The sequence below is a fragment of the Ambystoma mexicanum genome, chromosome 2p (genome assembly GCF_040938575.1).
Source record: "Ambystoma mexicanum isolate Mex_15411 chromosome 2p, UKY_AmexF1_1, whole genome shotgun sequence".
In the NCBI taxonomy this organism is placed as follows: Eukaryota; Metazoa; Chordata; class Amphibia; order Caudata; family Ambystomatidae; genus Ambystoma; species Ambystoma mexicanum.
The window spans coordinates 364,661,688-364,688,653 of NC_090923.1; the positions used below are offsets into that span (position 1 = coordinate 364,661,688).

Consider the following 26,966-nt stretch of genomic DNA (forward strand, 5'->3'; position numbering starts at 1 on the left):
TGCAAATCTTGTTTACCTGCTCCGGTCAGAAGACCCTGTGCAGGATTCTTTCTAGCATTCAGTAGAGCATACACCTACAATGAGAGTTGCATTTCAATGTATTAGTCGATAATTAAAGTTCAGTACATTTTTTAAAAAATGTATACGGTTGAAGTCCCCTCTGCAGGCTGGTATTGCTGCCGGCTTGTTAAATGCGGGTCAGTGAGAACCCTGATGCGTACTAGAAGCCCTCTCAGAGTGTCAGCACCAAGCAAAGAAAGACCACCCATTTCAGGATATTAACGACAGAAAGTTACTGTGTATACATGCACTGCTTTGGAGGCACAGATTGACATAAACAACATTCTCGCCCCCAAAACCGCTCATCACCCTGGCCTAAAAGGCAGGAAGACTATCATAGCCTTGTATAATTAATAAGAACATTCCACATGTATAAAACTTCTACCCGAGACTACATTTATGTGGGGTATATTTTCTACTGCACTGATTACATGTTTGGAATAATAACAAAAGAAGGTGTTACGCCCTTGTGGCTTGGGTATTTCTCAACATTTCTAACAAGTTTCTCAACTTTAACAAAAGGAGTCCTAAGGTGATGTGTCGCCCCTTAAAACCTGTGCAAACCTAAAATCTCACATGTTCAAATCCTGACAGAAGGTGACTCAGCCTTTCATCCTCCATGGTAGATAATAGGAAGATTGATTGCTGTTCCGCAATAAGATGTGCAATGTGAAAACTCTTTTCAACCATGTTGATGCATCTGATCTGCTATATGTGTCTCAATTTGCTTTTTTTACTTTTCTAATGCTTAAATGTATGTTCAATAGTATTTTCCTGTGTTGTACCTGTTGCTGGTGGTGTGGCTCACAAGTAGTACTGCTAGGGTAGCCCCTGACTAGCTTTAGGGTCTTATTATGTGTAGCCGCCACACTCGCATTGGGTACTGGTGAAGCGTGCCCTGTGGGAAAACATATCCCGGACAGACCATGGTCTTCCATAGGTGGTCCATGAAGGAACAATGTAGAGACCTTGGATTGTCATGGTTTATCAATGATCATCAATGCAGAGAGTTCACTTAAATGCTATGACAAGTGAGCGAGATCATCTCACTTCGACATCAGCCTCCTTGATCCTGTGCCATGAAAGAAGAGATTATAAATCGTCATGCTCTTGTAGGTTATGAGAAAATGTCTATTTTGAAGAAATTCTCTTGTGCATGGGACATAGCCTACAGGTATTGATAGACTAAAATGTTCAGCAAAGGTTTTAAAAGTGCCTCTCTAATGTTTAAAAGTGCCTATGTACCACTGGTCTCCCCTCCCTTTCCATGTTAGCCATTCCCACAAAGTTTCCACACCAAATAATATACTATTTTTAATGCCAGAACCTCCAGATTATTTTCTGTAATCCGGGATCTGTCCACCCAAGGCTGTGTCAGCATTATCGATTCAGATGTATGAAGCAGACACCTCCATCATCCTCCCTTAATGTACTTGGCAGGTTGCTGTTTTGCCCAGTTAATGCTTGATTTCAGATCTTGTGTTTCTCGGACACAGCTATTATTTTTAAATGACTGTGGCAACTTTAGCAAAAATGAACTTGCATGCACTCACAGTTCAACCCAAGCGACCTCTATGCCCTGTTCAAGTGGAATAAGGCCGAGTTGAACTTAAAGACGAGGGTTCACAAAAAACACAAAAAACATTAGATTTACTTAAATATGTTTCCTTCATGTGTTTTAGGTACGATATTGTAATTCCCTGGATGATGAAGAAAAAAGAGAACTGAAGCTCTTCAGCAATCAAAGAAAAAGGGAAAATCTAGGACGAGGCAATGTAAGACCTTTCCCTGTAACCATGACCGGCGCAATTTGTGAACAGGTGAGCCACGCTGCCCGGCATGACCTTCTGAAGATTATGATGGATGAGACAATTTATGTAATGCTCAAAATATCGCAACAACTCTATGACCGCAGGGTTCGTCAACGTGCCCTTCAATACTTGCCTTTGTGTGCTTGCTTTCTGAAGGACAGGAACATTACTGAAGTTTAGGGTATTTCGGCAAGCTAATAGGGGAGGGCTGTTACTGGGGTTCTTCGTCTAATACTATTGAGAGTATGATGTCCAGTTTTTCAGGCTTTGTTAAATACCCAAATTGCACAGAGCTAGTCGAGGTGAAGCCATGCATTTTCAGCACAGAAGATATATAATTTTGGTAAATGAACTAGCCTCTGTCCAGATTTTCTCTTCATGTAAATATGTAATTGACTGGTAAGGCTCAATAGGGAAATGGGCTTTCCAAACATATGCTTGTAATACACTACATGGCATCCTGGTTCTGGTACCTTTCGGTTCCATTTACATGAGGGGGGAAAGGGTGAAAAGGGCTTGGTGTCTTTAAATGAGTCAGAAAAGGGTCACTGGGGGGGCCTTTGTCCCGGAGTGGGCTTCATGCCTGCGTGTAACTCAGATGGTGCAATGCAGCAGCGACATTTATTTTGTGTGATGAAATGGGAGCTTTTCATTCTCTGAAACTCGCAGAAAGGCTGTGAATGCTTCTTGTTTATCACTGCATGTGTTTCTTTGATCAGCCATGATGGAGATATCAATGAAGCCGTTGCTTGGAAGCGGGATCTGCTGAGGAAAGCATTTTTTTTCATCGGAGGCTTAATTTGAAGCATCCCACAATTTGATTAAAGACTCTCCTTGTTTTGTTTTGACAGTGTGGCGGCCAAATTAATGGAGGCGATATAGCCGTGTTCGCCTCAAGAGCGGGACATGGTCTTTGCTGGCACCCACAGTGCTTCGTTTGCTCGGTGTGCAATGCTTTGCTGGTTGACCTGATCTACTTTTACCAGGATGGGAAGATTTACTGCGGGCGGCACCATGCTGAATGCCTGAAGCCCAGGTGTGCAGCATGTGACGAGGTAAGTGTACAGCTATGTGCAGTGACTTTTAAAGCTACAGATCTCTCGCTCACTCTGTTGGTTGCTGGTATCAAACCTTTCAGCGAAGGTGGGCGCAATGGCTACAGTCTGTCCGGAATCCCAATTCACTCCTTTAAAATGAAGGATCATATCTGTTGAAAAGAACATTGACGCCAGTGCCTTAGCTCAGACCTATTTAGAGTCTTACTCAGTTTAATTTGGTTCTGGTTCAAACTGGTTTGCTAGTCTCATAAAAATCTAAAAGCTACCTTTGTGCATTAGACACTTCCAGAATTGCAAGTTTGCATATGCTAACTTATAATTAATGACATGCCACGCAGGGGTGTTGCTAGGTCTAGAAACGATGCGAAGCTACGCTAATGTCGAGACTGTCGGGACTCGGGGCTAGCTAGCCTTTTGGTCGTAGCCCCTGAGCTTCTATATGGGGCTACAGCCAAAAGACTCAGGGCTATAGCCTCCTCAGCCCTCCCCCAGCCACGTCTCTGATGCCACGCATTGTACAAAAGGACACTGGAAGAAGTCCGTTCAAGATATAGGATTATGGTACGACTGATCTTTCCAGAGTAGAGGAAAAAATATTGAACCTTTTTTCAGAAAGTATCAAAAACTGTACATTAGTCGTGGGATGATGCGCCAGTTTCAGAATTCAGGTTCAAAGATGGTTTTCTAGTGCACTAAAAGCGAGCACAGAAAGAAGTTCAGCCCAAAAACAAATGTGCAGCCAACATATCAAAATATCACAGTGCTGCAGCGAAGGATCATGCAGCGTGAGCGGAGGGAGGGCTGGGAACACTCACCCATCTTGGGGAGAACAGATTCATGTGTTCCAAAATAAGTTTACATCGAACAGCCTAAAATGAGTCACCACCCATCCCTTGCCCCTAGATTTAGCAGAAGAATGGCACACAATATACAGCTTTTAATATAGTAATTAGACTTTCTTCTAGTCTCTTTATTCAACAGGTTCTAGTGGCCTTCGTCTAAGGTGCACTAAACCTCTACTGCTGTTACTTGCGCCGATTGTTACCCTGTGTTAATCCTCATTGCATGGTTGCAAGACATATTGTTCTTCATAGCCAGTCAGATTTCAGAATTTCACTAGCCGCTAAATAAAAGAGGTTGTTTTGATCCAACACTAGTTTGGATACAAAATCAGGTATTTCTCTACTTGGTTTTAAAGCCGATGCCTTCCATGGATTTCACTGGTGATTACTGCTTCCGACCAATAATTCTGCTGCTGAGTCATAAGAAACTATTTTTGCAATGAACTGTACAACTGCCTCTTAGAGGTAAAGGCATGCTGATTGGCAGCAGTGAATGTGTACGGAGAAAAAGGCACTCACTCCCCTCTGTGAATAAATGGCTCTAAGGACATACAAGCAAAAGGAGTGTTCCTCTTATGAATATACTGTTCACACTCAGAAGAAGAGTAAAATCCTGTAAACATGCCTTACAGTAAGGTCTGCTATATGAAGCGACAGCAGCTAGCAGGAAGCACGGTGTGACTTTGCTGACAAATCTGCTGCTGAAATGACACCGGAGGGCCCTGCGTATAACCGGTTGCCATAGAACAGTCAACATGACAGAGCAACAGCAACCACAAGCTCTCAGGGAATCCAGCAAGCAAACAGCCTCCACGAGGCGTGTTCCCTTTCATTGTTCTGCCCAGGATACTTGTTTCCCTTTTTTCTTTTCTTCGCCCATCAGCCTCTTTACTTTCTCTCTGAGCTTGTCTCGTCCACTGCAAACATGTTACTAGGGAATGCATTAATCATGTGTCAGTAACCAGCTGCTTATATCCCCCGAGGAGGAAGCATAGAAATGAATGAGTCAAGTTTCACTCAGCTTTCCTGGATTCCCTGAATCACTTGGCTCCATATGCTCTATGTGCGAAGTCCAGTAAGATCCCATTCCAGAAGCTCTACTGCAAAGTTGCTAAAGGCGAGGAAAGTAAATAGAGAAGTTCAGCTTAGCTGGAGACTGCAATGCTGAAAAATCACAACATGCCCCCTGATCATGTTTAATGAAAGATTCTAAACAGAAAAGGAAGATTGTAACTCATCATGCATTGTGAAGGCTCCCAATCTTCAAGGACAACTATTTCTGAGTCTTAAAGCACTCTCACATTCGGAATCGGCTGCTATACCTGTGCCCCCTTACAATCCGATGTGAATCATCTCTAAAAACATCTAAATTACACATTTGTTCCTAAATCCATCAACAGCGCTCTTTTTGTAACCCTTTCGTAACCAGGAGAGAGCAGCTGCAAATAGAGGACATTCTGGTACTATTAGTTTGTAGGTTTATAGTTTGGATCCCTGCTCAGCAACGTATCTGGCACCATCTTTTAACTGTTAATCACTGATCTCTTGAATGATTCTCGATCATTGCATTGTTTCAGGGATCATCGATAGGGCTCTTGTAACATAACAAAGCACTGTGAAGAAAGTTATATCCTCTCAATAACTGCCATTTGAATTGTCCATACATATCACATGTGTTGGGTCATTTTTAGGCATATGCTTTTAAACTGTCTAATTGGGTATATGTTTAAAATCAGAAATGTGTTCTTGCTGCTTTGTTACCACCATACTTCATTCTGCATAGTTCTGGCCCTCGCCCAAAGAATACAGAAGCACACTGTGACAGAATTCCATCTGTACGGATGTGCAATTCTGACCTTTGTTTATTTTTGCTATGTGAAATGATGCTGGTTTTCTCTCTCAGACTGAGCTCTGCTAAACAGGCCCCATTTACAAATACTGAAAGGTATAGTTCACACATCTGTACTTTGCTGGGCCCTGTCTACTTCCACGCCAGTAGCTCCAATGTGTTTTGGCAATGGTACGACGTTCTTTCATCGTCAGACATTTCAAAGCCTGCAGTTTAAACGTGTTTGTTAGTTAATCGAATTTTTGGAGGGTGCAGGGGATGGGAAAGGGCATAAAAGTGGTTGGGGGATTGGGTATAGGTAAAAATAGGTGCAGGAGGTGGGGATTGGGGGGACCCCAAAAAAAGAATTTGATGACCTGTCAAACACGTTTAAATTGCAGGCTTTGAAATACCTGACAGTGAAATGACATAGAACCTTGGCAACATCAGAGCTGCCAAGCGACATTGCATTCCTGAAACCTGTTGCTCTCCAGAACGAATACTTTCAAACCTGTTCCCAAAAATCCTACCCTCATCCCACTCCTTCCCCAGAATTACCGGCCCATTTCGAACACCCATTTCATGGCCATAATCATGGACCGCACAGCGTACAAGAAACTCTGCCCCTTCACCGAAGCGAACAACCTCCTCGACGTGGCCCAATCTGGCTTCAGACCCCTCTGAGGAACTGAGTACTCCCTAGTGTCCGTTTGGGAAGTCCTAAAAAGAACAGCGCACATGGAAGGATGTGCTGTACTCGTTCTCCTTTACCGCTCTGCCGCCTTTGATACTATTGACACCATTCTCCTAAACAGGCTATAAGCCTTAGGAATCAGAGACACTGCCCTCACATGAATCTCCTCCTCCATCTCTAATCGCTTGCAAATCATGGTCCTCTACCCTTTCACATCTGCATCCCTCCCAGTGCCGAAGGGGGTCCCACAGGGAGCATCCCTTTCTAGCCTCCTTTATAGCCTCCTCTTCAATATCAATCTCAGCCCACTCCCCACATTCACCCGCTCCCACAATCTCACCTGCTACAATTATGCAGACGATACCCAGATCATCCTTAAATTCCTGGCAATGCGGACGCTTGTCTGAGATCCTTCGTGGGGAGCCCGGGGCTGCCCGCCTACAGCAACGCGTTGGGAGCACATACAGGAATATTAAAGTATGGCATCGAAGGCGGAACGATAGGGGAAGCTCCAGACTGAATTGCTGCAAAATTGGGTGCCGGCCAAAGCAAAACATGGTCACCCGAAATTCTGACAGCCTCGAAGAAAAGACATATCTAAGATGGCGCCGACCACGGAAAGCTGCCCCAGGACGCATTGGAAATAGCAGGGTCCTGCGGAGAAGAGACGGAGGAAAGGCATGAGCTCCCCGGGTGTGAGAAGTGACTGCATTCCTCATAATTGACAGCAGCGGTCTTATCGCAAAACCAGAGCTGCTGCACCAGCTTAAAAGAAAGCGAAGATCGTGGAAACGAGGGAGGAGTCATGAAAACCCCTTTCCAGGAGCAGAAGGATTCGAAGCGAACAAGCCCGGTAGGCAGATAGGGACAAGCAGCTCCCTTAAAGGTGTGCTCGCCACAGCCACATTACGGCATAAAGCATAAGTGCTGAATCCCCAGCAATAGCACCCCCACCCCATAACAGCGACTTGCTTGAGAACTGAGCTACCTTCACATTGGCTTGAAGGGGCAACGCCACAACAAGGGGAGAGAGGGACATAGCAAGTGAGAGCTGCCCCCCCCTCCCACATTTGAGAGAGGAGGCAGATCCTGGGCACAGCATACAGCCAAAAATAAGGATGGCCAGATACCAGAAACCCCACAAGTCTGCAAATATTGCAACCCTCCTGCAACCACAGTACAAGAAGAAAAAACCAAAAGGGGGGGAACCCCAGATGCAACCACCTGAAAGACTCCCAGGCCAATGGGCCGCAAAGGAGGATATCCAGTCACTGTTCATGGACATTAAATCTGAATTTAGAAACTGCATGTCCAAAATCGCCTCCAGAGTAGATAGGCTGGACAACAGAATAGAGGAACAAGTTTAGTGAAGCGGAAGACCACTCCATGGAGCAAACAACCCAATAAAGAGAGCTGCACAGGAAGGTTCAGCTCTTGGAGGGGACAAACAAAGCTATCACACTTAAGCAAGAAGATAATGAAAACAGAGCGAAAAGGAACAACGTAAGAGTCAGGGGGGTCTCAGACTGTGATAAAACCATGCTACTACTGGACCGTGCACACAGACTGCGCAGCCGAAGTGGGGCCCCCACATAATTCCCACTGGATGTAATCACCCGAATTCACTTCTTTTCCACAAAGCAAAGTCTCATGGCTGCGACCGGCTTGCAAGGCGAGCTGACCTATCAAGGGGCATCAATCCAGATTTAACAAGATCTGGCCGTAGCAACAGTACAAAGACGCAGAGCGATGAGACCATTAACCACCTTCCTTCAAGACCGGAAATTTAGATACCGCCGGATCTTTCCCGCAACTCTCCAATTCACCTATGAGGATATGATGCAAACCATCGGCTCTCTGGAAGAAGCAGAGGGCATCCTGACAAGGCAACCCTCGACCACAGATGAGGACCTCACAGCACCATCACCTGCTGGAGGGAAAGACGGAGACCCCAAACCAAAATGCAACACTTGATCAAAGGGAGCAAGAGGCCAGAAGATGCCAAACTAAGTTCCCCGCAACAACCATGACCATCTCTGCCAGCCTGTCCCATGGTTCCCCAGTATAGGGGCATCAGGACATTTAAATATAACTCCCTATTGCCAAACGACAGAGGAACCTGGTCTCCTCACGGTATAGCCCGACCTAGAAAAGTGCAATCACTCACTGGGCAAAAGGCCTCTAGGCCTAATCTTGTTGGTATTTTTGTTGAACAGTTTAGTTACAATGTTTGTTTTGAAAAGTTGAAAATCCGGTTGCGGCTGCTCAACGGAAGATTATTGGAACCAGATGGCAAAAGCTGATCACTTGGACTCTCCCCCCTTCATAGCCAGACAGAGAGACAAGAAGGTTCCCCTCCACACCAGAAGTTATGATTTGTCTCCCTCAACATACAATGCTTGAACTCCCCGAACAAATGCAGGTCAGCTCTCCAACGCCTAAACGACCTGGAGAGCTCAGTGGTATTCCTCCAAGAAACACACCTAATCGAGGCAGACATCCCCAGTTTGTGCTGCAGAGCCTATGGTCCAGTGGCGCTAAGAAAGGAGGCACAGTAATCCTCATGGCAAAGGGCATCCCTTTCACCGAAATGGAAGTCCTGTGTGGCCCGAGGTGTTAAAGGTAAGCTGTGTGGCATCTTGTACACTCTAGTATCAGTGTACGCCACCAACGATAAACAAGAAGAATTCCTAGAAGAGTTGGAAGCTAATCTTCTACCCTTCCTGGAGGGGCAAGTAATCATAGGAAGGGACTTTAACGGGGTCCCGTACCCTCTCATTGACAGATCCCACCTTCCAATGGCAAGAGACTTCAAAATTGCGCTGGCCCTACTGCACCTATTCAGGGCCCTGGGAGTGGTGGACTCATGGAGGGTGCTCCACCACGGGACAAAAGACTTCTCCTTCTTTTCACACGTGCACCCTACCTTTTCGCATATCGGCCTACTGTTGGCTGGCCCCCAGATTATGCAGTACACAGAAGAGGTGGATATTGGAACCAAAGTAATCTCGGACCACTCCCCAGTTATCCTCACGGCCCAAATTCATGACACAGACCCCCCCAAACCCAGATGAAATCTCTGTGACCCAATATTAGGTGGCATGGCACTCAGGGACGATCTAACTAAAGCCATTCAGAATTATTTCAAGGAAACCCTTTGTGAACTTACATAGCTAGTCACCAGATGGGAAGCTATGAAATGGTTATTAGGGGGAATTAAAGCCCAGGCAGTGGCATACAAAAAACACCTGATGAATATCAGAAAGCACCTGGAGAGTGTAGTGTCCACCGCAGTGCTGGAACATAAAAAAGGACGGTCCCCTTAGGCTTCCCAAACTTTACGCATAGCCAGCAGCAAGCTGGAAGCCCATTATATGGAGGAAACAGCACAATCTCTCATAAAAACTAAACATGGATACTACGCCAAACGCATTAAAGCTAACAAAATCCTGGCGTAGAAATTGGCAAAAACCCAAAGAAGAAACCTGATCATTAGGCTAAAATATCCATCGGGCAGATCCCAATATGCAGAATATGCTAAGCTACAACTGGCCATGGCACACTTGACAGAGACCATGTCATCCTCTCAACATTTGCAAGCTCAACAAGAAGACTACATTGCAGGATCCTCCCTTGCCAAGATATCACTCAAGGGCAGAGAAGCCTTGGAATTACCGGTCACAGCAGAAGACGTTGACTCATTAATCAAAGCCTTAAAACCCAGAGCCCCATTCCCCGATGGTTTCTCCCCCAAATTCTACAAATTCTTCAAGCCACTCCCGACGGAATGTGTGTCATATAGACCAATTATCCCTCCTCATTATTGATGCGAATATTTATTCCAAAATTCTAGCAAATAGATTAGCAAATATTCTCCCCAAAATTATAGAGGCTGACCAAATGGCTTCATCATGGGTAGAAGCACCAAAGATAACATCCAGAGGGCCCTTGATATAGTGGAAATGGCAGCGTCAGACCGGCACAAACTGACTTTATTATCCCTAGATGCAATCAAAGCCTTTGATAAGGTAGATTGGGCATTTATGTGGCTAGCCCTTGAAGCATTCCACTTTGGCGCTTTATTTTGTAGAATGATTCTAGCGAATTACAGCACCCTCAAAACAATCCTCAGGGTAAATAAGAAATTCTCAGCCCCCATTTCCCTCTCCTTTGGTACACAACAGGGCTGCCCGCTCTCCCCGTGAATATTTGCCCTCATTATGGAACCCCTGGCCCAAAGGATCTGTAGTAACACCTCTATCTCAGGGTTGACAGTAAAGGACAACCACTACAAAATATCACTCTACGCGAATGATGTAATGCTTTCACTCACCAATTGTTAGACATCCTTATCAATGGCCCTAAATGAGTTAGAAGGCAGGGGAAGTGGCAGGGTTCACCAATAATTACGCAAAGTCAGGGGCCCTAGGGGTGAGGCTAACTCCAGGGGAAATATACTCTCTCCAAAGGACCTGCCCGCTAGAATGGAGTGACAAGTCAATTAAATATCTAGGGGTCCACATAGTAGCAAACCCAAAAGATCTCTATACAGCCAACTTCCCCCAATTTTGGAATGACTTGGAAGCTGATCTAAAAAGATGGACAACTCAAGAGATCTCACTCATGGGAAGAATTACGGCATGCAAAATGAACCTGCTCCCCAGATACCTGTACCTTTGCACGGCCCTACCAGTGGATATCCCCCTGCAACCCCTCACTAAATTACAAAAACAAATCTCCCAATTTATCTGAAAAGGCATGAGACCAAGCATAGCAAAGAGGGTGATGGTGGCTGACGCCAAATGGGGAGGAATGCGGGTCCCTAATCTTCGTAACTTCTATGTCGCAGCACAATTGGCAAATATGCTTACCTGGTACTCTCCAGTAAACCCCCCGAAATGGGTCTACATCGAACAATCCGGGCTCTCTGCACCTCTCAGCACACTGCCACATATTGCTCAAGCAGCATGCAGGAGCTGGACTAAACTTCTATCCTCCACTAAAACCACTTTGAAATCCTGGCACTGGGCAATAAAAAGGAAAGGAACCATGCAGGCATTAGGCCCCCTCTCCCCAATCTTTCAGAACCCAGACTTCTCCCCAGGCTTACACCCGGCAAACTTTAAGAAACTGGATAAGGGGAGGGCTCCAGAAGGTCTCACAACTGTACGAAAATGATGCAGCCCTCACCTTTGAAAAATATAAAGATAGATTCTCCCTCCTGGAGTCAGACAGGTTTCCTTACACACAAATTCGCCACTGGATTTCGCACACAGCCACCAAACGAGGGGCCAAGCGCCCTGGGCCTGACATTGCAGAAGGGCCTGCAGGGAGGAGACACTTCGAGATGGTACAAGCTCCTTCAAGAAGATATGTTATCTGTCTGCCCCAAATACATGGCCCTTTGGGAAGCCGATATAGGACACCCCAAGGAAGACCAAACATGGTTGGCTATCTGGACCAGGAATAAAACCGCCTCCAGATGTATTACCAACAAAGAATGTGCCCTAAAATGACTATACCAATGGTACTTCTTCCCGATACGCCTTCACCACTTTGAGAATTCACTAGACGCCACCTGCTGGAGGAAATGTGGTGTTCCTGGCTCCTACTTTAACATGTGGTGGGACTGTTCGGTGGCACAAGCCCTCTGAGCCCTAAAGTAATTGAGCACATCACCCAAAGAACCCTTCACCCAAAGAACCCTACCATTAGATCCAGAAGTCACATTGCTAGGGTCCCCTCTCCCAGAGATCTACCCCAGAACTGGGGTGACAACAAAGCTAATCACCCAACTCCTCCTAACAGCAAAAATCATACTCGCCCGCAGATGGAAATCGCAGGAGGTCCCGCTGCTGCAACTTTGGTGTGTGAAGATCGTGGACATCCTGGTAGCAGAAAAGGTCACAGCAATTAAAAAAGGGACACTCCACCGCTTTACTAACATATGGATACCAGTCCTGGACTATGAAAAGGACTACCCAGCCCAAACACATAAACCATGGTCAACAAGGCTCTTCTTGAAAACTTCCACAGGTTGACAACCCCCACCCGAACCTCCCCCACTCGAGGAGAACCACGCACCTAATTACTAAATGTCAACTGTGCTAATATGTTGCACCAAACTTACAATGTTGTATGCCGCAACCGTTTAAATAAGGTTATTAAAAATAAAATCCCAAAATCGCCAGGCTCAACCCGTCCAGCTCTAACATCATGGTCTCTCGGATATTAACCACTGGATGACAGCCAACCACCTCATCCCCAACTATGGAAAAACATATATCCTAGTCTGCCAAAAAACTGCACTCCTTTCCAAACCTATCATCTGGTCTCACTCTCTAGCACCGTGCCCCCCTCCGGCAACCTCAACCACAGTGAAAAACCTTGAATGCACACTAGACACGGATCTATCCCTCTCCCAGCACATCAAGTCTGTATCCAGAACCTGCTTCTTCCACCTATGCATCCTCGAGCGCAGCTTCCCATACTTCTTCTATCCTCACTGAATCTCTGCCATCCTCACCATCATCCTCTCCCACTTCGATTTTACAAACTCTGTTTATCTAGACACATTGGCGTTCCAACGTAGGAAACTGCAAAAAATCCAAAATGCTGCGCCCCGCTTGCTCATTGGCCTCCCTCCCAGAGAAGAAATCAGGCCCACACTGAGAGTCCTCCACAATCTGTCGAAGTCTAAGGTATGCATAAATCGCACCAGGTCTGTGGACACAGGCCGCAGGCACGTCTTCCCATCCATGCACTCTAGAATGCAGCTATGGCTATGTCAAATCCGGTCTAGCAGCTCACATAGCCGTCCCGACTGAAACCTGTGATGTGCTTCAGCAAATCTGCCATTAATATAAAGCGACAGCCTACATCGAAAACTTAGGTCTAGCTGGGCACACATCGAGACTCCTGCACTAGCACTTTATCTTAAACTGCCAACAGCACCCACCCATGTGCTTGACCTCTGGGTTGCCTACAGGGCCCTAGCCAGCCCTCCTAAGTCCTAATCCTGGCCAAATGCACAAACACATCTTAAATTTAACTCTTAGAACTTTCCCATGCCTGGACTTCGTTCGCCAAGGGTGTTCCAACCACAGAGCACTTTCAGGCCAAACAAATGGTGCTATATAAATGACGACTACAATACATTAGAATGCAAAGACCCAACAAATCTGAATATGACACTCTACACTTAGAGCCAGGTTTAGCATCCTTCCAGCTGGCTGATCCAAACATTGCCTGCCTGTCCCAAGCTTGTTACCACCTCGAGCCATTGCTGATTGTTGGACCTCATGGTGTTGTTGGACCTAGTCAAGCCAGCTTGTCATTGAAGTTGAATTGTGACCCTGTCAAACGTTCCAACTGCATGGATATGAACATGGATGTTTCTCCCAAGCTTGTTCGTGCCTCAAGCCTCTGCCGCTTGTTGAATTGCATCACATTACAGAATTCTGTCAATCCAGCCTGACTGACTCAGACCAAATTTGATGCACCTGAAAGTGCCCAGAAACTCAGCTCGACACGTCAAGCTCCTGAAAGAAGACTAGGTATAAGGTATCTTTTAGTGGTCTGTCCCCATCCCCAGCCCATTGTATATGGGTCCTAGTAAAATTTAAGACCCCACTTTATACCTTAAAGACATAGGGCATCATTACGTGTTGGGCAGAATTCTGGCGGTAAATCCTCCACAATACCGACCAACTGAATTACTGTTACCGCCACTTGATCTGGCAGAACTACTGCCAGATTACAAGTGTCAGTAGTGGTGTAAATCCTCATTTTCTGTGAGTCGATAGGACTCTATGGGGCTTTTTTGGCAGAATTACCACAGCAGTAATTCCACCACAGCAATTCTGCTGTTTCTGCTGATTTTTCGCCAGAGAGTTGTGGGATTTACCTCCAACAACATGCTGGAGGTAAACCCTCCACTCTAGGGCCATACTTGTAGTATGGCGGAGCAGGAATATTGGCAGGAATTCTGTTAACACCAATTTTTCCCCCTCGGCAATACTTGTAATGAGGCCTATATTCTTGATTTTGTATGACTTTTCTACAAGACACTTTACCTGCAGACCTATGTTTTCCAATACACAGAGTGTCTCTCAAATAATCTGCATTCACTGTGTATTTCCTTAGAGGGATGGGGTTAGTAATGTCCAACAGTATCATAAGAACTTTCAGAATGCCACCAGATTGAATGGGCTGAAAATAACAATCTTATATTGCTTATTGAAGCAGATAAATAATATAGAATTCCTAATATTTTAAAATACAGTCATGTGCAACGACCACCAGCCCCATGAGCCCCCAAGGTCCTAAGGCGCAGGTGCTAAAGACTCTAATGAAATAACTTACCTTGGGTTCTGATGTTGAACACGTTTTCTATGTTGACTTCTTTACCGCAATAAACACTGAAAACAGACTTCAAAAGAGTAGGGCCGCATTGCAGATGCATAAGGTAGGTTTTCCTTTGCCTTGATTAGTAGACTTAAGGGCCCATGCCTTAAGATCATGAGTGCCAATAGGGATAAAAACGGTCAGTGTGGGCCAACCCTGGGTATAAAGGCACCATACAGCCTCCCCTAGATACAGGCCCTTAACACAGGCATGTGGGCTATTAACACAAGGTTCAGCCTGCAATAGTATGGATTATCGCCTCCTTCAATTATTAATTATGGCTGCCGTTGATACAATTTTAGCCATGTGAGGGTGACCCTGAACTCTAAAGGAGTGATGAGCTTTACTGCACCAATATAACTAATACAGGGCTGATGTATAGTAGCAATTGGGACCACAGCAGTCCTGTATTGTTGTAAAGCAAATACACTTTTTAAAATTCACGGTTTTCTTTTGGGAGTTTCTTGTTACAGATTACAAATCTCTACAGCATTTTCTTTCTAGAAATTACAAAGCGTTTAAACTTTGAAATAAAAAAGGCACCATTGGTAATATTATTATGTCGTAATATATGATGATTTTGAAATATAATTGGCACGAATACCCAATAGTATTCGGTTTCAGAAAAGGAATATGTTTCTGCATAATCTGAACATATTTTATAAAAATCTTAGTTGAAAATGAGTTGTTTTAGGTCAACTATTTAAAAAAATAATTTCATGCGAGCTCTCCAATTAGGCGAATTATAATTATATATTGGAATGATTTTATTTCATATGTATTATCTAATTGAGTATGTTTTGTTTTGTTGTCATCACTGTAATGAGTTAATGTTTGGTAGATGGGTGTTTTCAAAGGTGTTGGTTTGCCAAATTAATGTATCTTATCCAGCCAAACAATGACTCCTTGTCCCTCATCCACCCCTTCTTCCCCACTCAAATATAGAAATCGTGCGAGAAGAATTAGGTCAATAAAAGATAGAAATATGAATTTGCTCAAGATACTGTGTAGTGTGTGTTTTATCATGTGTTCACTTGTTTGGAGTCATTAACTGCTGCATGCTTATCTTACTATTGTGGGACCTCTTCGGATGTTGCCCATAGTGTTAGTGGGTTAAAATGGAATACACACTGTACCCCTTCACCAATTGGTATACGCCACTCCATCAACCAATACTCTTTTGTAAAGTCACCTTATTGTAGAGCTGCCTCTGCTCTCTGTCATTACCTGAATTGTAAGTCATTTCCACTGAAAATGACCCTTAGTTCTTCAGTAAACACAACGAATGCATACCCTGAGACTTGAAATGGGATCCTCATGTAGACCTAAACCATCCCGTCTGTTTGACATGCCATATGTTGGAACAGGTATTGTTTTAGAGCACACACAGTCAGTGTCACAGACCAAAGCAGTTTGATAATGTTCAATAAAGACTGTTGGTATGTTCAACTATAAGTAACTCTGATAAAATTGGCGAAATTCGGGAGAGACATCAATATCCAATTTGGTTCAGACAGGTTCTGACTGACATCTATGGCCCTACTTGCAGCACCAATGCAGGATGAAATTAGAATACTGATGTGAAAGACCTGACAATATGCCTGCGTAACAAGCGACACATCTGCAAACTGTAACATATAGGACTCCGCTGCTGGACCACAGAACGCAAGTTTGGTTAATAAGGAACCTGTGTACAAAAATCATTAGAATTTTATTCAAAAAACCTTTCCTCAAATTTCGTACTTTTCCCATAATGTTTACATTCTGGCAACAAGAGCATTGGACAGCACTCAATATTTATTCCAAGCCTACAAAATGGCTTTTATGATCATGCCACATTTGTCACCAGAATGTATCGCATTATAAACCCACGCCACAGGCCATTGGATTTTGACCTGCTTTGTTAAAGCCCTTTTTACCTAGCAGGAGACCCAGGTTTTCCTCTCAAGCCCCCAGCTAAAATGTGTATGACTTTTGATGTTGAACTTCAAGTGAGAAACATTTGCTAGAAAAATATCTGTGATGCGCACTACTGCCTACCACTAGACTGGAATCACTTCCGTGCCCTGCCAAAACAGCGAGAGCTCTTCAGACATTGCCGCCCAATTTTCTTTATGTCTTTGTTTCCATGATTCCTCCAAACTGACGTCATGTTCTCATGTCCCCAGATCATTTTTGCAGATGAATGCACCGAGGCCGAAGGGAGGCACTGGCACATGAAGCACTTCTGCTGTTTCGAATGTGAAACCGTGCTTGGGGGCCAGAGGTACATCATGAAAGAAGGACGGCCATATTGCTGCAATTGTTTCGAGTCCTTGTATGCAGAGTACTGCGACACATGCGCACAACATATAGGTAAGGAGAAAGCAAGTCATCTTGCTTCAGCTGCCACTTAGTTGAAAATGAAATACAATTCTTTGATGTCTTACCCTTATGATTCTACAGTAGACCTTTACAGAGCATAGTTGTATCGACTGTTAGAAGACACAGCCCTTATGTGTACTTCTCTGTGTGGGGGCAGGTCGGCAACGTCTGCAAAGTGCTTGGTGTATTGTAGACTGGCCGTGCCAAGTGCACACTGGAGTTGGGTGGTTTGCCTGGTCTAATAACGATGCCACCACTCCTGCCCATCGGGGGTGCAGTCTGTCACAACACTATCGGTGGGGGGATGCCATCGCCAAATGTGTAGTTGCAGCAGTTAAATGGTAAGTCAGCCTGGACAGCTGTCTTCATTGACGTTGTCTTTTGTTGAAGAGCCAGCTGGTAATTCTGGCACTATTCTCCTTTCAATATGATATGATATGGCATTTATAACGCGCCTATAGACAAGTGTTTCAAAGCGCAACTTTAGTTAAATTGTTACATTGAACCTTTTGTTAATGTATATAAAGTTTCTTCTGTTGCTGGTTGTTCTAGCCCCTGTTGATTCATTGGTCTTGTTGTTGTCTGCTGTTGGTCAGCCTTAGTGTATATTAAGACCATTCTCAGGGTCTAGATGCAGAAGCACACCCCCATTTTCTCTTCTAAGTCACATTGATGATGAGATCTTCAGGAACAAAGTATCTTGTTTTGATAGAATAATGATCATGCTAATAATGTGTTTGCATTATGGATGAGGTTTCTAGTGGTCTCTTGTACTCCTTCATCTCCTTCTGTTGTCACCTGTTCTGTGTGCCTCGCTCTAGCAGAGTCCATCTGCACCTGTATAGAGGTCCCCTCTGAAACTGGTGCAACATTTCTGCTGAATCCCCGACAAAACAAGACATTAATGAAAATGAACTATTTGCGTTCTTTATGAACAGATATTTGAATGGGGGTAATCCATGGGTACCACAACATTGAAAAGATTGGGCATCTTTCTTTGGAACTAAGGTCTCTTATTGAGGTATTAATAAAAAACACTTCTCTCCAGTGCCGGATTAAGTCCCGTGGTGGCCCTTTAGCAGTCAAAATGTCGCCCCCCCCTCACAAATTATCTTCTAAAATTTTTGTAATTTTCTGCACTGCTTTATTTTGATCCGTTGTCGTGGGGGCCCTAAAAGCAGTAGGCCCCTAGGCCGGTGCCTACTTGGCCTAATGGATCATCCGGCACTGCTTCTCTCTCCGAGACGCATGTCGCAAAAAAACGATTGTTCGAGAAGTCTATTAATTCTGGAATAAACCTGTTCTTCATCCTTTCATATGTAAGGAAGTGGTCAGTTTAGTTGCATGCAGTGCCCTAGTCTTCATCAGCGGATCAAACTTGCCAGTAATCCCTTGGCCTCTGCAAACACATGTAGACCTTTGAAAGGTTTCTGACCAAAGTGTTCCAAGAAAAATGCTCTATTTTTCCGGTGCAGTAGTTCACAATTTAGATATTGTGGTTGGATCCCATTACATGAAATGCCCCACGTCAAAAATAGCGAATAAACAGCTCTTGTGTCTGTCTTCTGCTGCTTTTTTGCAATCCCCCCAACAAAACGTTGTGAATTTGTAACAAAATTGTGTGCCAGCCCACATGACATGGGGGCATAGGTGCATTTTTGTAAGTTTTAGATCTGAAATGCACTGTGCTGAGCTCAATACAAATGTAGTCTGGCCAATGCCACATAAAGTTTCACAAATTCACCCTCAATACCACCCCCTCCAAAGCACCGTACATTTGACACCACTCTTGATTGTAAGGAAAAAACTGCAATCCTTGTCTGTTTTTTTGCCAATGCCCAAGAATATCCAATGGATCCTGAGGTCGTTTCTATAGACCAAGAAGGATCAAAGGAATCCTGCAGACACCCTAGTGCAGATGGAATGCGTCAGAGAATGCACCCCTCTAACGTGTGGTGAGGTAGATTGTGTCCACCAACAAAGGCAGAGAAACGATATCCCTGGTAACATCCATTACTAAGAACTGTGTCTGACAGGGTTAGCACACTAGAAACCAACTGTTGGAAGTTTCCAAAGGTCCTGCCCACCACAAATGAAGGGGCTTGTTGCACATGTTTAGAGATGTTGCCAAGACAAGAGCACAACCGCACTTACAAAATGTGTCTATACTACATCAGGTTGGAGAAAAACATGTATTTGTTTGCTGGGCTTGTCTAGAGGAGCACATGTTACATAGTTGTGTGGCTGGAAAATGATTGCAGTGATCATGTAATATGGTCCCTGGATATGATTTACTTCTATGGCCTATTTCCCATCCTCTAGGGACATCATTAATGTCTACCAGAATGGCATGGTCCAGGCCTCTCAGCCAAATCTCCTCCTTCTTGATAGGCATCTTCAGTCTCTCATCAACTTCTTCCCTTCTCCTGCCACTCCTCCTTCTGCCATCCCTCTGACCCCTTTGCCACCATCGATGGGCATACCACATTCCTGTTCACCTCCCCGGAAGACCCTCAAAGGTGGCAACCAACTCCACTTAGTTACCCTCAACTCTCGCTCTGCCCTTAAACACTCCTCTGACATCTACAACCCCCTTGAAGACTTCGACCTTGACGCCCTCGCTCTCACCAAGACATGGTTCATGGCCAGCTCTGTCACTACTTTTGACACACTCCTCCCAAATGGCTACAAGACCCTCTCTAAGTCCAGGCCTAACTGGTCTGGGGGCAGAGTGGCACTGATCTTCCCTGAATGAGTCCCTGCTACTATCATACCCACTCAGTTCTAATCTTCCTTTGAATGCCTCATCTGCAGACTTGGGTCTCTCCAGTCCTCTCGTTGACTCTTGCCACGATCTACAGGACCCCTGGTCCAGTCTCCCCCTTCCCTCTTCCTCTCAGAGTGGTCTGACCTCACCTTTTCTCTCCTGGCTTCCACCTCCAAGCTTATCCTCCTCTGAGACTTCAGTATTCACTTTAACTCCCATGATGTGGCCTCTGGACTCTTCCACAGCCTCTATGACGCTCTTTCACTCACCATTCTGACCTGTAGCCGACACACTCCGCCGGACACATGAGATGCTCTTATCTCAGCAGACATCCCATCTCCAACCCTCTCAATACACCTCTCTCCTGGTCTGACCATGCTCTCTTGTTCTCCCACGTGGATCTCTTGGGTCCCCCGGCTATGCCTCTGCCTGCACTGCGAGCCTCCTTCTCCGTCATCCATCAAGGAACTCACCAATCCTACTGCAGTCTCCACTTCTCCTCTGTCATCCCTGACCCTCTGCAATGCACTGGTCTCTCATTTCATAACCAAATCTCTAGACATCCTGTCCCCACTCTCCTCTACACCCCTCCCTTCTCCCTCACCCGCTCTCAGGCCTTCCCTCCTACTCTCCTCTTTCTCGGCCATATCACTGGATGTGGTCTCTAGAGAAGTCCTCTCTATGAAAGTCTCTTCCAAACAGGTGGTCCCCTGCTCCTCCAGAACTATCAAGGACAACATTGCCTTGCTTGCTCCAGCCATGGCTAATTTGTGCAACCACTCCTTTGCCACTGGCACCTTCCTGCCACTCCTCGAGGACTCCCTTGTGCACCCTCTCCTCAAAAAGACTTCTTACTAGCTAACTACCACCCTATCTCCATTACCCCCTTCCTGGGCAAACTCTTGAAGAAGCTAGTCATCTCCCAGCTGATCCACCACACTGAATGTGTTGGTTGTATCCACGACCACCAGTCTGGCTTTAGAGAAGCCAGAGGCATGGAAACTGCACTCCTGAACACCCGTGAAGACTTGCTCTCAAATCTCGATTACAACTCTACTTCTGTTCTCATCCTTCCTGACCTTTCCTCTGCCTTTGATACGGTCAATCATGCCACACTCATGGCTCATGATATCCTCGGCATCACAGACCTGGCACTGGACTGGTTGACCTCCTTCCTCTCTGACTGACCATTCCAGATTCAACTTGGCCCATTTATCTCCTCCATCACACTATCCAGCTGCGGCATCCCTCAAAGTTCTATCCTCTCGCTGTGGCTCTTCAACATCTATCTTGCCCCTTTAGCCTATTTTATCTCCTCCTTCTCTCATCACTTCCAGTGTTAAGCGGATGATGTGCAGCTCTCCTTCAAGTTTCCCTCCACTGCCTCCTCTTCTTCCTCTCTCATTCCTGACTGTCTGACTGCTATTAAGGCACAGTGTGCTGCTAACGATATCTGCCTTAATGCCAGTAAGGCTGAGAACCTTCTCAGTGGGACCCCAGCTCCCTCCTTCCCTCCTATTCTCTGGCTGCCCTCCATGGACCCCCTGCCCTCACCCCCTTGTGCGCCAAGAAATCCTGATGTCATCTTCTACTCTCCTTCTCTCCTCAAAACACAGACCTTGCCAAGAAGGCCCACTTCCAACTGTACCTCCTCAGAGGCATTCTCCCTTTCCTCACCTTCCCCCAGAAACTCAATGTCTCCAGAGCTCTAGTCTTCTATAGGCTGGACTACTGCAACAGCCTGTTCCACAGTCTGCATAAATCCTCCCTCCGCCCCTTCAACTAATCCAGAATATGACTGCAAGCTCAGGGACCACATCTCTCCAGCCCTAAAATCTCCCCACTGGCTCCCAGTTGCTGCAAGGATCAAGTTCAAGACCTTCTGCATCATCCAAAAGGCTTTCTGGGGCCAGGGACCCCGCTACATCCAGTTCTCTCTCCCTAAACACCTCCCTGCTAGAGCCCTTCAATCTTCACGCGCCAATTCTATGCAGACCAGACACTCTTCCAAGCAGAGAATGGGGGGTAGATCCCTCTCTTCTGGAACGGCCTCCCTGCTCCTCTCAGACTTGAGCCGGATCACCTTAAGTTCTGGGAGCTTCTGAAGACCCTCCTTTTCTCTTCATCCTTCCCTCTCCCCCTCCTCTGCTAAGGTCCCTCTCTGCCTCATTTTGACTGGCTGTCTGGTTCCTTGTGATTCATACAGGGAACTATGCCCTCCTTGACCAGTCTACACCAGCACTTGTTCTCCCACGACCCCCCCAAAACTGCACCTGCCCTACCAGACTCTGTCCCCCTGCACTAGCTTGGCTGGGCCTGCACCCCTACTGAGCCCATCCAGACCCTTCCTTTGCAGTTAGCACATGGACCCTCTTTCCTCTGCACTCTCTGCTTTCCCCTGGCACTTGTCCACTTGGCCCCCCCTTAGCACTCGCCCAGTTCAGGGGCCCTCATTTCCACCTTGCTTCCACTACGACCTGCACTTCTTTTCCCTCCTTAGCATTAGCGCCTTCTGCTCCGACTGGAGCTCCCCCCCATCCCCACTCCCCTGAACCTCTTGTTACTGCACTTGCATGATCCAAATGGCACGAGGCCTAGTAGGACCGTTTTTGTTCTTCTTCCCTGCCTACCCCCCTTCTTTTGTCTTGTTGCACCAGGAAACACAATCTGCTGTATAGGTGCATCATAAATACAATAAATAAATAAAACAAATATGGAATTCTGATGCCACACATCTTTAGGAGTCTAACATACCTCCTTTTGCCAATCAAGACTTTTGAATTTTAGAAATGTAGCTCTGAACCAAACCTTCAAAATCTCAAAATTCAAACTCAGCAGTAAATGTCAGCTGATTTATTGAAGGTTTCCATGTTTCCAGTGATGCTAATAATTTAGTGAATCTCCAACGTAGTCACATCTTTGAATTGTGATCTCATTCTCAGCCTTCATTATGTCTTTGTATACCAACGCTTTTATTCGTTTACCAACTGGCATCAAAAATATAGCTCATTGGTTAATGCAATCGCTGCATGGAATCTCTGCGAAATGTGAAGTTCACAGTTTAGAGACCTATCAGGCTGACTTAGTTTGTTATCCTCTGGAGAGCCAAAAAATAGGCAAATCTTAGTTTTGTAATGCCTAAAATTAGCCATATGTGAAGTTATCAGAATCTCAATGGCTACATCAAAACCATGAATTTAAGAATAATCCACAGTCTAGAAATAAATGGCTGCGTTTTCAATGTTTAGAACTAACCTATCACCTGGCATTGTGGCCTCATGTGAGCAAAAAGAGGCACACAATGGAAAGAAGTTCTTTTACCGGGGGATGGCATAGGTTTTGGTGCAGCCATGGCCCGAACCTATAACATGTAAAGACAATTTTACATTGGCAGACAAAAAAATCAGAAAGAAACATATAATTTTGATCAAAATGTGTATTGGAGATTTTCGATCGATAGATGAGAGATTGCTAGTACAAGATAGCCTGCATTTATTTGCCATTTCTTAACACTGACTTATTTTCGCATCCGTGCTGATTTTTGTCCTATTGGATGAACACATTGTTGCCAGGGAAGATACACTGATGTAGAAGGAGCAGCTCCGGAGATCGCAGGGCCTATAAATACCATATGATGTGGCAGTTGCCACGGTAACAGTGCATTTTGTTGTGAACAACAGGGCTAGAAGAAGTACATTTCAGCTGCAGTACATCTCTGCCTGCAGTGCTGCCCACCTCTAAAAAAGTGGATCTGCTTCAAAGCAATGGAAAACTAATGTGAAATTAATTTTAATGTTAATTCACACATATTTTATTCGTTTTGAATATTGGTGCCTGCAAGACTTATTTTTTTTATTTTTATAATTGATGTGAGGTGTACATATAATGGGGTTTGAAAATGCTGAAGGTCTTGGGCAACGTGTGGTGCATGAACATACATTTCCAATGTTAATGCCAAGGGTATGTTATGTTATCAGACCGGAGCATTCGCAATTTACTAAACCCCCATATTGGGCTGCAGTCACCTTGTCCTCTATTGCCAGCACAAGGTATCTGCAGCCCCGGGCAGGATTATGCATATTAACTCACGCACCGTTATTTATTTTATTTATTTAACATTTGTAGCGCGCACCAAACCCATAGGTATCTGGGCGCTGGAGAGAAGGTAATACACATTACAGGGGTTACCACAGGCAACAATAGAAAACATAGTTTTGGCATAAATCATTTTGAGCATATTTACAGAAATAAGATATTTACAGATACATTGTTCCCGACGGTACATAATCAGCAATATTTCCATGTGCAATCTTATTCACATAGGTAATTTAGTAATGAGGCAGAGCAGAGGTATTTACAGAAGCATATTGTATAAGGATGATACTGTAAGCATTGAGGCACAGAAGGTTACACATTGGAAGTGAATAGCCAGGCTTTAAGTTTTCTATGGAATGAAGTGTGGGAAGGGTCGGATCTAATGTCTAAAGGTAGGGCGCTCCAGCCTTTGGCTGCCACAACTGGGAAGCTACGTCCCCCAGCCTTTGTTATAACCATCTCTATAAAATTCCTAACGGATCACAGCAACTTCCAGAAAGCCTGGTCCAGGGCTGTGTCCACAGAGGAGCCATGGTCCAAAGCTCACCCTTATTTATAAGTACCCATAATTCCTTTCAGGTTTCATATCTATAGAACTAAGTCTCGGTTAGCGTTTTTAAGCCTCCGGGTCAGTGGTGCGTAAGTAGAATTGCTTTGCCCGGCTGTTTTGAGGGACACTGTTTCAAGATGCTGTGACCCACAATAGCATCCTGGCACTCAGGAGGGCCTGAAAGCCTGATCACTGCTGTGCCCAAGACAGTGCTCAGTGAACTTAAACATTTTGAATGGAAGGATAAGCCTATGTGACCTGCAACTATTACTGTGGTGATTTGGCACAGTGAAAAGACTTAGCAACATAAAGGGTGAACACCACAATGGTAGTTGTGTTCACTTTTCAGGAGATGTGAGTGAACATGACACATTGGCATTTCTGTCAAATACACCCTCCTCAGTGTTTATTATGTAATGAGTGTCTAGGTGTACAAGCTACACAGATCCCAGCCTGCCTTCTGTGTGACTTATGTTCACCTTTCACACAAACAATAATTGGATTTGTCACCTCTTACAAATGATCAGGCATACCCCAGTTCACATAGCTTGGACAGCAGGGTGTGTCAATCAATGTTACCTTAACAGTATTTGCCCAACAGGTTAATCGAGAACATCCAAACACTTGGTTCCATGGTGCATCCATGCTTCACTCATTTTCCCAAACACTTCTCTCTTACATTTCAGAAAACCTGCCTTCATGGAAGAATTCTAGTTCCCATGAGGATTTATATTCTCCTTTATGTTATTTTCCCACCCTTTCCATACATACAGGTATGAAGGCCACCAACACCAGCATCCCCACATTTCTCACCCCCTTTGTGTCTCAATGTATCTCCTCCCCTCATTATACCCGCCTCTCCTATTACACAATCCTTACTATGCTCTCTTACTTTAGGCTATGGTCTGGTTATCCCTTTGGGGTCACAGTAGCCCTATAAAACAGACAGCTTCTCTGCACCACAAGACTAATATGGTGGTGATTGGCATGGTATAGAAGACTCACAACATAACATTTAACATTGCTTATGAGAAAGGTGTTTTTTTCTACCACTATCCAGCAGTTGCCCACATATATTCTAGAATAAACAAAAGAGGTGATGACTGGAAGGTTTGGAATTAATTGTAACCCCTGGCATTGCTTTGGGCAACCCTCCAGACTATAATTCCTCATCCTACCAAGCCATTACAGAAGGGGAAAGACCATTTGCAAATCAGGCTTGGTACAACCCCAAAAGTGGCAGTCCAAACCGAACTGCACGAGACCACAAGCATCCCAAGACATGTTTCAGCCTCACTGTCCATCATCAATGAGGAGTAGCTTGGGTCTCTAGGCCAAGCAGGCTCGGGACCCACGTCTGGGCATACCGTCCCACACAGGGTGACTTAGCAAAACAAAAGAGGTGATGGCTGGAAGGTTTGGAATTAATCCTAACCCCTGAAATTGCTCTGGGCAACCATCCTGACCATCATTCTTCAGCCTGACAAGCCACTGCCAAGCCAAGGAGGAATTAGAATGCAGATTTATTAATATGTCCAAAGGATAGGTGGGCCTGCCCCATGATTTATGTTTAAACCACAATTTGACTCTGTTGACTTTTCAAAAGTTTTTGTCAAATCGACAAATGCCATATAGAGCAGTGTATGCGTCTTCAAAGTTTGGTGCATTAACAGAGTCAAAAGTAGACTGTTAAGACCAGTTTCCACATCTATATGGAAACGCAACTGGAAAATATCCCTAAAGAAGAAAACCTTTTGGAGCTGGTATTCAAGAGGGTAATAGGGCGATCATTTGCTGTATCTCCTTTTTTTTTAAATAGGCACATCAAATGCTGTTTTCCATGGCATAGGATCATCTTCTTTGATATAATCAGGGAAAATAATGTCAATAAATGTCATTCCACATAATGGATTACTTTTAAGGACAAGTTTTGGGAGACCATCTGGGCCTACATCCCGAGAGTGCATCAATTGCCTGATATCCATCAGTATATCTTCTGATTAAAAGGGAAGAGACAAGGGAGAATCAAAGTTATGAAATAGATCACAATCGACCGTGTCCTTTATTGAAGCCTATAGTTTGGTGTAATGGGCTGTCTAAATGGAGCCGGGAAGAGGGTTCAATTGCAGGACTTGCAGGGAAGAGGGGAGGCCATTCACTATCCTCCAGAACGTGTGGGTCTGCTGGTTAACTAAAATGCCATGCATCTGTATGCTGTCCCTCTGGATCATACTGTATTTATGCTCCTTCAGCCAATTCCTGTATCTCGGTTTCAATTTGTCTCAAGGGGTTCCATATTCAGTCGTATGTATAGAATGGAGCTCCGTACGTAACTCCCTCTTTTTGTTAGCTACTTCTAAATCTGGGAGATGTTTATAAATTCTGAAACCTTTAGATCCAATGCCAGAATGAGCATCCATAATACACTTTTGTATCATAAAGAGTGCCTTGAAAAACTCCAAAGGAGAAAAAGGATGCTGACTATGATCTG

General features: G+C 44.9%; 1 protein-coding gene across 4 annotated transcripts in view; it reads left to right on the forward strand.

Annotated features, from left to right (window-relative positions):
• The window catches only part of PRICKLE2 (prickle planar cell polarity protein 2), a 1,392,985-nt gene that overhangs the window by 1,238,762 nt on the left and 127,257 nt on the right, over positions 1-26,966 (forward strand). For all 4 annotated transcript variants that reach the window (XM_069643708.1, XM_069643709.1, XM_069643711.1 and 1 more), the window contains 3 exons: positions 1,743-1,880; positions 2,723-2,926; positions 16,868-17,054. In XM_069643708.1, the coding sequence (XP_069499809.1) occupies positions 1,743-1,880; positions 2,723-2,926; positions 16,868-17,054 (529 nt within the window). The remainder of the gene's footprint in view (positions 1-1,742; positions 1,881-2,722; positions 2,927-16,867; positions 17,055-26,966) is intronic.